This window comes from Pogoniulus pusillus, chromosome 26, assembly GCF_015220805.1.
Source record: "Pogoniulus pusillus isolate bPogPus1 chromosome 26, bPogPus1.pri, whole genome shotgun sequence".
In the NCBI taxonomy this organism is placed as follows: domain Eukaryota; kingdom Metazoa; phylum Chordata; class Aves; order Piciformes; family Lybiidae; genus Pogoniulus; species Pogoniulus pusillus.
Window position 1 is genome coordinate 9,579,637 of NC_087289.1, and position 13,286 is coordinate 9,592,922.

General features: G+C 39.5%; 1 protein-coding gene across 1 annotated transcript in view; it reads right to left on the reverse strand.

Annotated features, from left to right (window-relative positions):
* Nucleotides 1-13,286, reverse strand: part of NAALADL2 (N-acetylated alpha-linked acidic dipeptidase like 2) — a 343,221-nt gene that overhangs the window by 139,035 nt on the left and 190,900 nt on the right. Inside the window, exon 7 of the mRNA XM_064164711.1 lies at nt 1,439-1,582. Within this exon, the coding sequence (XP_064020781.1) occupies nt 1,439-1,582 (144 nt within the window). The remainder of the gene's footprint in view (nt 1-1,438; nt 1,583-13,286) is intronic.

Here is a 13,286-nt window from a genome sequence, read left to right on the forward strand (position 1 = left end):
TCCACACAAAGCTTTTTGAGGAACAGGCACAGTGCAGCCTTTTATCTTCCTAAAACAAGCATCATTTGCAGCCCAAATTCATGCTCTCCTTCAGGCACTTCAGCTGTTGAGAATTCCAACAATACTAGCAAGCTTCACACATCCTACTTGTAATGGCTAAACTCCTGTTCCTCCCAAATGACCTTTCCCCATTTATATAGTCTCTGTACTGGTTGTGAGGAAGATAGCTCAGTTTTAAAAGATCCAGTCAGCCAGGCTTGGAAAGCAATAGTCCTGCTTAACCACACCATCTTCAGCCAAGAAGCATGAGGTCTCCCTGCCTTTTTAGTATGTATAAATACAAAAGCTAACACAAGTAATAAAATTAATCAACCTTTTTTATGACTTGTTGCATTATATTCCTATTCCACAACAACTTCTCAAAAAGCAAGGAACAAGTGATACAGCACATGTGTGACAGTACAATGACTGCTTTTACTGTCAGGATCACCATATTTAGCAAAGGATATGGTGACCAAGTTAATTAGCCTCCTCCTCTGGCCAGGATCACTGCTTTGAATAAACTAAACTAAACGGTGCTATATTAAAATACATAACTTTCTGCCTTCCTCCCTCCTCTCTGGTGAAAGATAGACTAGCACAAAACAAAGATTAAGAAAGAATTACTCTTCAAACATCTACCTTACCAAGTATGTCATCTGGAAGGTGTTTCTTCCTTCACTGAAATGTTGGGTAACATATTTGCTGGAATACTGGGGGGGGGAAAGAACTTCCTCCCCCAAAATAACAATAAGTTTGCTCAAGCAGTAATCTATATGACTTTACCATCACCATTATCTCTGAAGAGGTAACCTGAATGCACTCTTCCAGTAAAATATAGCTCTATTTGAGGTATTTTTCTCTTTTCGATATGACCATTTTTCTGGCAAAACTTGGAGGAAAAGGTGCCTGAAAGTTTAGGCAGCAATCCATAGTTTATTCTATAGCAGATACAAACTAAGTAACACAGAAAGGCATAGCACAATTTACTATTATAGTATTATTATGCCAGAGGCAGAAAAATACATAGAATAATTTGAATACGGTTACTGGTGCCTTAATGTCAAAATCACATTCTTAGTTGTCCAAGAAGACCTAAAAAAAACATCCTGCAGCACTTAAAGAATCTCCTTAGTGATGGCATCTAGTAAGGAAGTTTTAAAGTCAATATTAAGAATTAGAGCTGAATGTCTTATACTAAGACACTCTTTTTTGTTAGACAAAACTTGCATCCCTCAGCTTTTGGGAGTGTAATTCTTAGGCTGTTCATAGCCTCTTCTAGAAAGCAGCTAAGCAAAACATATTCATAATCAGCTAAACCACTTAGTTATATACAGTTACAGAACATGGTTTTGGGAGTTCTTGAAGAACATTTCATAGTAGAAGAAAAGAGCATTACCTGTAGCTGGCATTTGGAGGGGTATACACCTGCCTTTTTGGACAGTGTCCTCAGGTAAGGAAAGGAGCTTTTTGGCAAGCATTGCAGAAATTGGTTGTACTAACAGCGTTGTGAGGTTCGGTCCATTTTGTCTGTAGCTTCCATCTAACAAAAGAGAAAGAGTGCAGCAATTTGGTAAGTAAGAATTAGAAGAGCATCTTCTGCATTAACCAAACAAAAAAAAAAGCAGGTACCTGCAATACAGCCTCAAACAACTGATTTAGATAAGCAGCTGTTATTTTGTACTCACCTTACTGAAAAATAGAAAGTCCTTCAACAATATCTGCCACAAAATTACATGTAGGCATTTCACTATTTTAGGAATAGTTCCACAAAGAAACCAGCAGCATCCAAGCAGATATTAGTATGTGACTTAAACACAACAAATGAAAGTGGTGTGTAGTCAAAGGAATTAGTGAAAACAAAACAAAAGAATTATTGATCAGCAATAACTTTGAAGTTCCAGTAAGACCTGAATATAGTCTCACAGAAAGAGTGGACGATTAAACAGCCTAAAATCATGTATTTGTCTTCTCTGAATGATGCTACTGCTAAAGCTACTTAGCATTAAAACTGGTTAATGGGTGAGCTATCACATAAAAAGCTTTTGTGAGAACTTTGAGAAGAAAGGCACCACGGAAGATGCATGATGGTTTTATACCACCAACTCTACATATATGAAAATACCTGAATGTTTTATACCTTCCTCTTTTAGTGAATGCAACTTGATAATCTCATTGACTTGAATGCAGCTAAGGTGACTGTAATTCATTTTAAAAATGCAGAGGTGTTTCTGTGATGTAATCACAGAATCACAGAAACATTCTGGTTGGAAAAGATCCCCAGGATTATCCAGTCCAACCATTATCCCTACTCTACAAAGTTCACCCTTAAACCATATCCTCATGCGCCACATCCAAATGACTTTTAAACACATGCAGGACTGGTGACTCAACCACCTCCCTGAGCAGCCCATTCCAATGCCTGACCACTCTTGCTGGGAAAAAAAATGTTTCCTAATATCCAGTCCAAACTCACCCAGTCACAGCTCGAGACCATTCTCTCTTGTTCTATCACCTGTAAGAAGAGACCAGAAGCAGCCTCTCCACAACATTCTTTCAGGCAGCTGTATGCAGTGATGAGGTTTTCCCCTCAGTCTTCTCCTCTTCAATCTAACCAGCCCCTGCTCCCTCAGTCACTCTTCATAAGATTTATTTTCCAAGCCCTTCACTACCCTCAATGCCCTCCTCTGCACTTGCTCCAGCAGGTGAAGGTTGAAGACTCAAATGAACCACAAGACAAAGCAACCTACATGTATGCTCCTTTTAAAAGGAAGCTCCTGAGACTTCTTACAGTAATCATAATGCATATGCCCATAACACAAAAATTGGCCAAGGCTATCACATATAATTATGGAGGGGGAGAGTGGGAGGGAAATGTTGTTCAGCATTAATACACAGTGGAAATGTTACCAGCATTCACTTTGAATTAATATAACATTTATAAGTGGAGAGATGAAACTGGTTCAAAGCATGTAATTTAGAAAAAAAGTTCTGTCCTGTTGAAGTTGGGCAGGGTTGAAAAGCCTTCAAAGCTTTTACTTCAGTAAATTGATGGTAAAATCAGTTTGCCCAAGCTCTGAGAGTCTATTTCTGGATTCAGAAACAATCTTAAAATGTCTATCAGAAATGTGTAACTGAGGCATTACCTTCTGCCTGTTGTTTGTCAATCTGCAGACTGCAGCAGGAAAGCTCAAAGCGTTGCACACAAGAAGTATCTCTCGCCATTAACTCGCCATTAACCCACGACTTGTGCTTCACACCTGAATAAACTTTGATGGCTACACTTTTGAGAAGGACTGACAAGGGAAAAACCTCTCACGTTTACAAATGGATCACTTTGCAATGTAAGATGGAGCGTGAAGCACGGGACCAAAAAAAAAAGGTTAAAATATAGAAAGGGAGATTTAAGTTATCTGGATGAAAAGCGTTCTCTAATAGCACAAATTCATAAAGACTTGCCTAGGCAGGAGGTAAAATCTCTACAGCTGAAATCTTTTTAAAGACAAGATTAATCAAATATCTGACAGGAATGACATAGACAAGGCTGAACCCCTGTGTGAGGAAGGTGCTAGATTAGATGACCTCTTGACACCTTTCCAGGCTTGATTTCTACACAGTTTTCTAGTAACTGAGCTTCCTGAACTTCCTTTTTTTTTTTTTTAATGGTATTTGAATTAATATTTAAAAATATATTCCCTCTGCCAGAGATTTCTGCCATGAGTACTTTGTTTAGGAGACTGAGGAAAGCTTTCTGCATCACGATTAGGATTCAAAAGTGAAAGATTCAAGACCAATCTCCCCAGTAAAAAAAAAAAAAAGGAGATTCCCTGGGCTCTACTAAAGTACAATTGTTCAGTTTTTAAATACTTGTGGGCATGGCACTGCACCAGTTGCAAAACAGTGGACTCCAACTTCATAAAGAAGCCAATTAGCAAAAGAATTTTTCCAGCCTCGTGCTTGCTCTTTTCCTGCTGGATGCCAAAATCCTTGGAGCACACTCTGCTTTCAGGATCTGTGAGCAGGACAAATGCTTTGAGAGTAATTTAAATCTGAGATTTTGCTTGTAATGATATTTAGTTTTATAGCATGAAACTCTTCCAAGAAACAGAATTCCTTCCTCTATGCAAGTCTAACCATGCCAGGCCTAAAACTGCTATTAATTGAAGTGTAGCTTGAGAGAACACACTGTAGTGGAAACAAAAAAAAAATGCTGATCAATTCTTACTAATTTTAGGAGCGTGAAAAGAGGCAATCTTTGGAAAGTTTCTTTATAGAATGTAAGAACTGCATTTCTTTTGCAATTACTGTAGTTTGTGTTCTCTTTTTCAGAGTAAGCACAAACCTTGAGCATCCCTTTACACACTGCTCAGTCTGGGATGCACACTTGGAACCTGGTGTTTCATAGCTGTGGCAGTTTGGGAGTTTCTCACCCCCACCCATTGAATACACCAGACTAATTCAGCCAGCTGGAAGTTAAGGAATGAAGCAATACTTATAGTGTGGCACAATTTACAAGCCTATCTACACAGTATATACAGATATTTACAACTATGTGCAAGTTAAAAGTAGTAGAGATATAAAACCCCTCCTGAGCAGCAGAACTGCCCAGGAAGGAGTTCAACCAAACCCCCACCTTCTTTCCACCCCCTTCCTTATCTCAGAGTCCCCCTTACATGCAGGGTGAGATACGAAAGGCCATCAAGAGGTTAGAAGGATAAAGATCGGATTGGGCTATGCTGGTCCAGGCAGAGGAGTTACTGAGGCAAGAGCAGCAGCCAGAAACTGACTGACTTTATTTATCGTTTCTTGCTTTTATATCTCTCAGCAGAATCTATGAGTGGTATAGACATTACTATTATTTTATTTTCACAGCCAACGGTCTAATTTCTCTCATTAAAATAATCCAATTAGCCTCAAACCAGCACAATAGTGTTGTTAACTCATTGGTATTAGTAATGTATCCTCAGATTCCTGCAAAGTTTTTACTGGGAGAATTTAACAACATTACTTCTGTACCATATGCCACTCAGCTCTGCTTTAAAGTACAATTTTACCATCACTTTAACCATTTTTGTCAAGCCTGAAAAATTTGTGCACATGAAACCAAAGTTAGCCACAATGTCACACTCCTCCAGTCAGAAGAATATTAACTTGCCCACAGCTTCTTCAGTATTATTCCACTGGGCTTTTTTTTTTCTCTAAAACATCAGGGCTGAATCAATATTCTGTTAATTTTTATTTAAATTCCACATTCAGAAAAAAAAATGGACAGAATATTGCATTTCATTGCCACCCATTTATTAAAGCCACCTTCCTCTGCCAGAATCTGATAAAAGCCAAAAAAAGTGAATAAATAGAACTGTCTAAAAGGTTTACTGATCAAATCCATTAAAATAATTCCTACTATGACCTGAAACACTGTTTTAATGATGTCTGCTTCAAACTATGGATAAAAGAGTAAAGTCTGACTGAACACTGACCCATAATTGTACATACCCACATCTTTGACTTTCTGCTGCATTAATAATAGAGCAGTATTAGTTTTGAAATATTTGAAGTGAATGGCTCATTAATTTTTCACCTTAAGCTTAATAGAATTTTGACAAACAGTTTTATGCTGAGTATAGACACCCCAAGCAGAACTTCACAGCAGACAATAAGTATAAATTAGAAGCATAGAATAAAGTGTGCTTGGTCATTTAAGGTGGTGCTATCATTTCATTGCCTGAAGTGAACAGTTCAATGGAATTCTGTGAGAGAGGCATTCTCCTGCTTACTCATTCCCAGCACACCTTCTGCACTGCCCTCCCCTCTGTCAGTACCTGATCTTGCATTAACCATGACAAACCCAATGATGTATAAACTGACACATCACAGACATTTACAGCATGTGCACTTTGAACTTGCACACAGCTTCCTCCCTAGCTTTGCTGATAAATTCAAGAGCTGCTAGGCCTCCATTGCTTCTCATGAAGCTTGCCACAATGAGCTTCCTGGCAACATCAGTTTATCTGTATCTTTCTGACTTACAACTAACCACGTGCAGAGGCTGCAAGACACCGCTTGGTGCCGACTCCAAGGAGTCCTCACCAGCTGAGTGGTAGTTCTGGGCACCAGAATGACATTGCTCCTGTTAACAATTCACTGTGCAGCAGCTATCTTGTTACATCTTCAGCATTTTTAAGACTGATGATGACTCTTCCTACTCAAAAAGCAGCCTTCAGTTAAGCATTCACACTATCAATTAGCACTGCTAGATAAAGTTTCACATTCACAAGGTACATTTATGTTACACCACGATTTCAGGGGTCTTTGTGGCTGCTGGTTTTGCACATTGGTCTTCCAAAGGACATTTGCACAAATTAACACCTTTTCTTATGGCAGATCTTTGTTGACTTCCTATATACTTTTAGATGGCACTGTCACTATGAGCATAGGCTTACTCAGTTAAAATGGCAGGATTTGATTCAAGCATATCCTAATAATATACCCCATCTAACCTCTGAAACAAAATGCAGCCATCTGCCACATGTCACAAAGTCACTGACATTTTTTCCTTCCCAAATATTCTCTTTGAATATAGGAAGAGAAATAAATTGATTCTAGCTGCCACTTGTTGTTGCAAATGGATACAGTGAGAATCTGATGCTGTTCTCCAAGCACTTGCGAACAGGAAATTTGGGGAAAGCCTCACTTGTGCACAGTATTTGGACTTTCAAAGTCAGACACTTGTTTTTCTGCAAATGAAGTCAAATTGGAAACTCTTCCCTTCATCTCTGTTAAGCAAAGAGAAGGGCACTGATCATCCTCTGGTTCTTAAAATGGAAGTTAGGTGGATTTTATTAATGGGAAGGAGACCATAGCTTCAGACTTAGACAATATCACGAGAGGTATAAGCTAAAAGTATCAGCAAGGATGAGAAAAATAAATGGTATAGAAAAATGTTACTCAAGAGAGGAGCAGAACCAGGAGCAGATATCCACAGAGTATAAGTGCTAACAACCACTTTTCCTGCCATGACTTTATTCAGTTCTTCATGAATTATCTACTAGAATTACAGTGTGGAACATATGTCAGTTCTGAAGTACTTTGCTTCACTAGCCACTGGTAGTAACATGGAAGAAGAGGAAAACATTTGCTTCTCCTTTATAGAAAAAAGAACTTTGAAATTCTGCAACCAGGGATTTTAGCAACAGCCCCAAGTAAGGACGTTCAAAGCAGCTTTACAGCCAACGAAGCATGAGATGATGAACTGTTCTGCCAATTACAGGAGCACTGTGGCAGCTTGCATTTCAGGATGTACGATTCACAAATGGACAAGGGATGCTTAGAACTACCTGCTGCTTTGGGATATGGGTGAGAAAGACAGCTGTGCTTATGAAGTGTTTATGCACATTTATAGAAAACACAGAAGCTAAAGGCAGTGGAGGATAGGATCACCTAGAAGGAAAATGAGCCTGAGAGTATTCAGAAAGTATTTGACAAATAGTTTCCCTTTTTTTCTTCACACTGGTATTGGATAAAGAAACTTCTTTATAAAGACATTCTCATGATGCCAAGAGTTAAAATGTTTAGAAGAAAAAGAAAGCTATCACAGCACCTAGGACAATATCTCAAGAGTTAATGAGACCATACAGTCACTGATACATACATGCACCATAAGGATACAAAGCGCATTCGCTGCACTCTGCTTACAATACATTTTACCAACGAAATAGATGCAAATTGGGGTATGTATTGCCCACAATTGTCTCTTCAAACAGATTCCTACTGTTCTTCAAAATTAAACTAGAAATTCTATAGTTGTTAGGAGAAGAAAGCATACCTCTAGAACCTTAGATCATGGGTTTTTTATTCTCTCTCAAGGAAATAGGTTTCCCAGAGAGGTTGTGGGATCTCCTTCTATGGAGACTTTCAAGGCCTGTCTGGATGTGTTCCTCTGTGATCTGTGTTAGATAGTATTGTCCTGCTCTGGCAGGGGAGGTTGGACTCGATGATCTCCTTGGGTCCCTTCCAACCCCTAACATCCTGTGAAATATGCTTAACCAGTATGAGACAGAAAAAAAATGTAACTGCCCTGTCTCTTAGTGTAAATCACTCTTGTCTTAATGCCTACTTAATGTACTTTAAAAATACTGCCAGTCTTGTTTCTTGTTAAGATAAACTGAATAAAAAGCAACGCATTTATTTTGTAAAAGCAAAACTACTTTGACATGCTGACGCAAAACCATCACAATAATCCTCCTGTTCCCTTCTAAAATGATTTAATATAACAGCAAAAAAAAAAAAAGAAAGAGAGAAAAAACAAGAGAAAAAAAAACCAAAACACAACAAAAACCCAAGAAACTTTTCACAGTATTCTCATCATTTGGTATCTTCTTTCCACTTAGCTTGTTATAGTGGCTAATCATTAAAATGACATAAAGTGGCCAAAATAGAGCAAAATTGCATAACTCTTCTACACCAATTGACATGGAAGTAAAATTACTCCTTTTTTATGTAGCTTACAATTGTATAACCACTAAGTCATAAAAAGGAAAGAGCAATTCCTCCAGATATTACAAAGAGCTAAAGCATTCTTATGTCCATGGAACAACAGAAATTAACAGGAGAGAAAGGACAAGGTAATGCTCAGTTTTTCCTGGGCTAGCAAACACTCAGCTCATTAAATTAAGAGCAGATCCTAAATGTGAGTGGGGAAATAATCAGTGCTAAAAAACATCAGTCAAAAACCCCAGTCAAATAAAAAAAATGATCACAAATTGTGGCAAACATGCCTCACACTGGATGAAAAGTATTGCTCCAGACTGTCAAAACAAATACTGCCCCTGAAATCTTTGCACCGAATTAGTCATTCGAACATAACCGTAAAATAATTACACAACAAATTTACTGTTAACTGTATTTTGTATTTGCCTAAAACATTGAGAGGTATTAATCAAGTAGAACTTAGCAAACCTGCTGGAAGTGATTGCTCTAATGTTCCTAATTTCTACATAATGAAAAACATTAAGTACCAGGCATATATTTAGACATTAAAGAACAGAAAACAAAAGTTTCTCTTAGAGTAGAACTACTTCATGAATTCAATATGTACAAGTCTGTTTGAAATGTGCTTATTTGCTGCTCCCAGAAAATAGATTTCCTAGACTATTATCTACATGATGTTCTTGCACTGCAATCTGGAGGAGGGTGCACGTAGGAATGAACACAAATCACATGGATGTACAACGCTTGATAGAGGTGGCTTTAAAAAATGAACCATTCTGGAATATTTTTGATTCAAGTACCAAACACAGGATGGAATTTGGTATCAGTTTCACAAAAAAACCCCAAAACAAACGTGTTTTGGCTTGTGTCTGAGACCCACCTGGATCTAGGACATCTGGGACAAGTACAGCCCCAGCTCAAGTTTGCTCTCTTGACTGTGGTTGTGCTACGGGAGAACTTGTTCTGTTCTCTTGAAACAGACAGAGAAGACACCATTAGATCCCCCACTGTGCTACTGCAAGGCTTGATTACTCACAGAATCATACAATTCACAGAATGTCAAGGACTGGAAGGGACCTCAAAAGATCATCCAGTCCAACCCCCTGACAGAGCAAGATCACCTACACCAGATCACACATGTCCATGTGGGTTTTGAATATCTCCAGAGAAGGAGACACCACAACTGCTCCCGGGCAGCCTGTTCCAGTGTTCTGTTGGACTCAAAGGGAAAAACATTCTTTCTCATGTTTATGGAACTTCCTACCCCTCAACTTCTACCCACTACCCCTTGTTCTGTCATTGGACACCACCAAGCAGAGCCTGGCTCCAGCCTCCTGGCACTCACCCTTTACATATTTATAAACATGGATGAGGTCACTTCTCAGTCTCCTCCAAGCAGCAGAGTCCCTTTGTCTCTCCTTGTAAGAGAGATGTTCCATTCCCTTAATCATCTTTGTGGCTCTGCACTGGAGTCTCTCAAGCAGTTCTATGTCCCTCTTGAACTGGGGGACACAGTCTCAAGTTGTGCCGAGGGAGGTCTAGGCTGGATGTTAGGAGGAAGTTCTTCACAGAGAGAGTGATTGGCATTGGAGGTGGTAGAATTGCCATCCCTGGAGGGGTTTAAGAAAAGCCTGGATGAGGCATTTAGTGTCATGGTCGAGTTGACTGGATGATTGTGGAGGTCTCTTCCAACCTGTTTGATTCTATGATCTGAGAGTTAAAGGACTGCTCTTTAGAGCTTGTACCTTCTCAAAGTAAACCTCAGTTTTCTACACAGGGGATGGCTGCTATAGACGAAACAAACATGGAAATGAGGCACTGGTACAGATTCCCTCCCTTCAGTGATGATCAGGACTGCTAACAGCAAAATAACTGCCTTGCTTTAGGTGAAATATGTTTGCAGCAGTCAGAATGTACAGCAGGTTACATATGCCTTCATTGTTCTGGTGACGAATAAGCATGGAGTCCTGTTTACCCACAGCAATAAGATTTACTGCTAATAAAAATAATAAAGGCCCTATAACACTCTACAAGCAACGTAATGGAAATAGAAAATCTCTAAGAAAACAGTGAAAGTGACAGCTTTAGGATGCCAATTATATTTTTTTATGGCCTGCAGGGTACTCTGTAATGACTGAGAGTCACGTGCTGCCTGTATATATTTGGTGGGCAGCATGGAATAAAATTGCATATGTTATCTGCGGTACGTTAGGCTTTTCTTACTCTGATATATATCTCTAATTTATTTTTCCCTATTTGTTTGAAATCAAGGAAAACCACATTTCTGGCTTCACTTTGATGACATATGGAGACATATAAAGATCTGAAGTCTCCTCCTTTTCCCACAGCTTGTTACTTATTCCTCTCCCCACGCTGCAATGCCATTCGTTGTTTCAACACAACTCTTCCAGTGGCCATACTGCACACTACGTCAGCAAACTTTCTTTTAGCTCTTTAAAGCTAGATCAGTGCCCCAGCCCACACCACAGCAGTGCTTTTAACAGGCAAAAAAGGAAAGTAGGAGGCAAACTGGGACAAGGAGGTAGATTGGGTGGCAAGAATTTCTCAGATTCCTCTCAAAGCCTTGTTCTGTCAAACCACAATTGCAGAGGATATTCTTGTCCTCTAGCACACAGAGGCTATTCCTTGGCACAGAATAACAGTTAAATAGTCACAGTAATTAAAGAGATACTTGCAGCTGGGAGAAAGAAAAAAGAATTTAAAAAAATCTTTATAGTTTCTATGATCTTTAGAGTTCTACAAGGATGATTAGGGGACTGGAACACTGCCTTATGAGGAGAGGCTGAGGGACCTGGGGCTTCTTAGTCTGGAAAGGAGAAGACTGAAAGGGGAACTTATAAATGTTTAAAAATATCTGAGGACTGGGGGTCAGGAGGCAGGGACAGCCTCTGTTCACTTGCTCCCTGGGATAGGGCAAGGAGCCATGGATGGAAGCTGCAGCACAAGAGGTTGCACCTCAACACAAGGGGGTCTCCTTTAGCTCAGGTCCCAGAGCACTGGAACAAGCTCCCCAGAGAGGTTGTGGACTCTCCTTCTCTGGAGACTTTCAAAGCCTGTCTGGATGCATTCCTGTGTGAGCTGAGCTAGACTGTATGGTCCTGCTCTGGCAGGGGGTTGGACTCAGTGGTCGTTTTTGGTCCTTTCCAACCGCTGACATCCTGTGATCCTGTAAAAGACAGCCTGCATGTGGATGAGCAGAGGCACCACCACTTCAGCTTATATTTTAAAAATCAGAGGCTGACAATATAAAAAAAAATTAAGAAAAAAAGAAAAAAATGTTATTGTGTTAGGGTCTGATTTAAAAAAGAACTATCTGGTAAATCTAGCACAATCCTGAAATAATTGAGTAATAACTGGTGAGAAGTGAGACATTAATCACAGGTCAGATCCTAATGGACAGATGTTTGCATACACATGTAACTGGAATTAAAAGCAACAAGAATCCCCTTACCAGCCCATGGACTATTTTCAATACTGAATCACAGCACAGCCACTGATGCAGCCCACTGCATATATTTTAGGTTCCCTCCTGGAAGGGTTTTACCAAACAAACAGTATGTCTTCACTGTCTGTCCATATGTAAAAGTGCTGGCTTACATATGCTGCATGGACTCACACTTCAATAATGATTACTGTGCTCCTGATATTTTGGACCATCCCTGGCATGGCATATGAGGTATTTGCTTTTATTCTGTACAAATATTCCAATTTAAAATGACAATTCTATGCTGTTGCACTCTGGTATTAAAGGTAACAATTAGGTTACTTTTTCCCCCCTCTCCTTTTTATCTCTATACTATATTAATGAGTGTCAAATCAGGATAGCCTAGGTTGCTTTCTCTTCTCATTCTGCATAGCTTGGTAGCTTCCCCTTGCCACATTTGTTTTCTTATCAGCAAAATACTTCTGAGGTTCTTCATTCATTACTGTAGATATTAGCATTTCATTTGTAAAACAAAAAAATTGCAATCCCTTACTTTCTCTTTTGACTGCCATCTGTTAAGCTTCTCCTCAGAGAAATTAGCAAGTTTCCATATTGGAGGCCTGAACTACAAATATGCCATCATCTGCAAAACTTATGAAAATAATCCCCATTGGAAAAGATAATAGTTTCACATAAAATTACCAGAGAAGATTGAAACATAAACAGGCCATTATCCAGATGATATATGAAGGCTGCTCGTGGCTCCTAAAATAACAGAGCAGTCTGAACAACATCACAACTAGAGAATAGTTGAGCTTGGAAGGAACCTGCAGAGATTGCTGAGTATCAAGATGCCAGCTTAAGACAGTCAACTAGAGCAGGTTGCCCAGGACATTGTCCAGTGCGTTCCTGAACATTTCCAAGCCTGGAAACAACACAAGCTCTGTGTGCAGCCTCACCACAAAATAGTTTCCATTATGTTTAAAGGGTATTTCCTATGTTCCAGTTCTCCCTTCCGTTACTTGAAAACCACTGGAGAGAAAAGTGGTTCCAGAGATCTCCACAAGTCATCTCTGCTCAAGAAGAAACAATCCTCCATCTCTCAGTCTTTTCTCCTATGACACATGCTCCAATCACTTTGTCATCTTCATGACCTTTCACTGCACTTGCTTTGCAGCATCCAGGTCTCTTCTGTATGGCGGAGGCCAGAACCAGAGCCAGCACTTCAGGTGTCATTTCACCAGTGCTAACTGGAAGTCATGAATCGCCTCCCTCTAGCCACTAACAAATCTCTTCTGAATGCAGCCCAGAA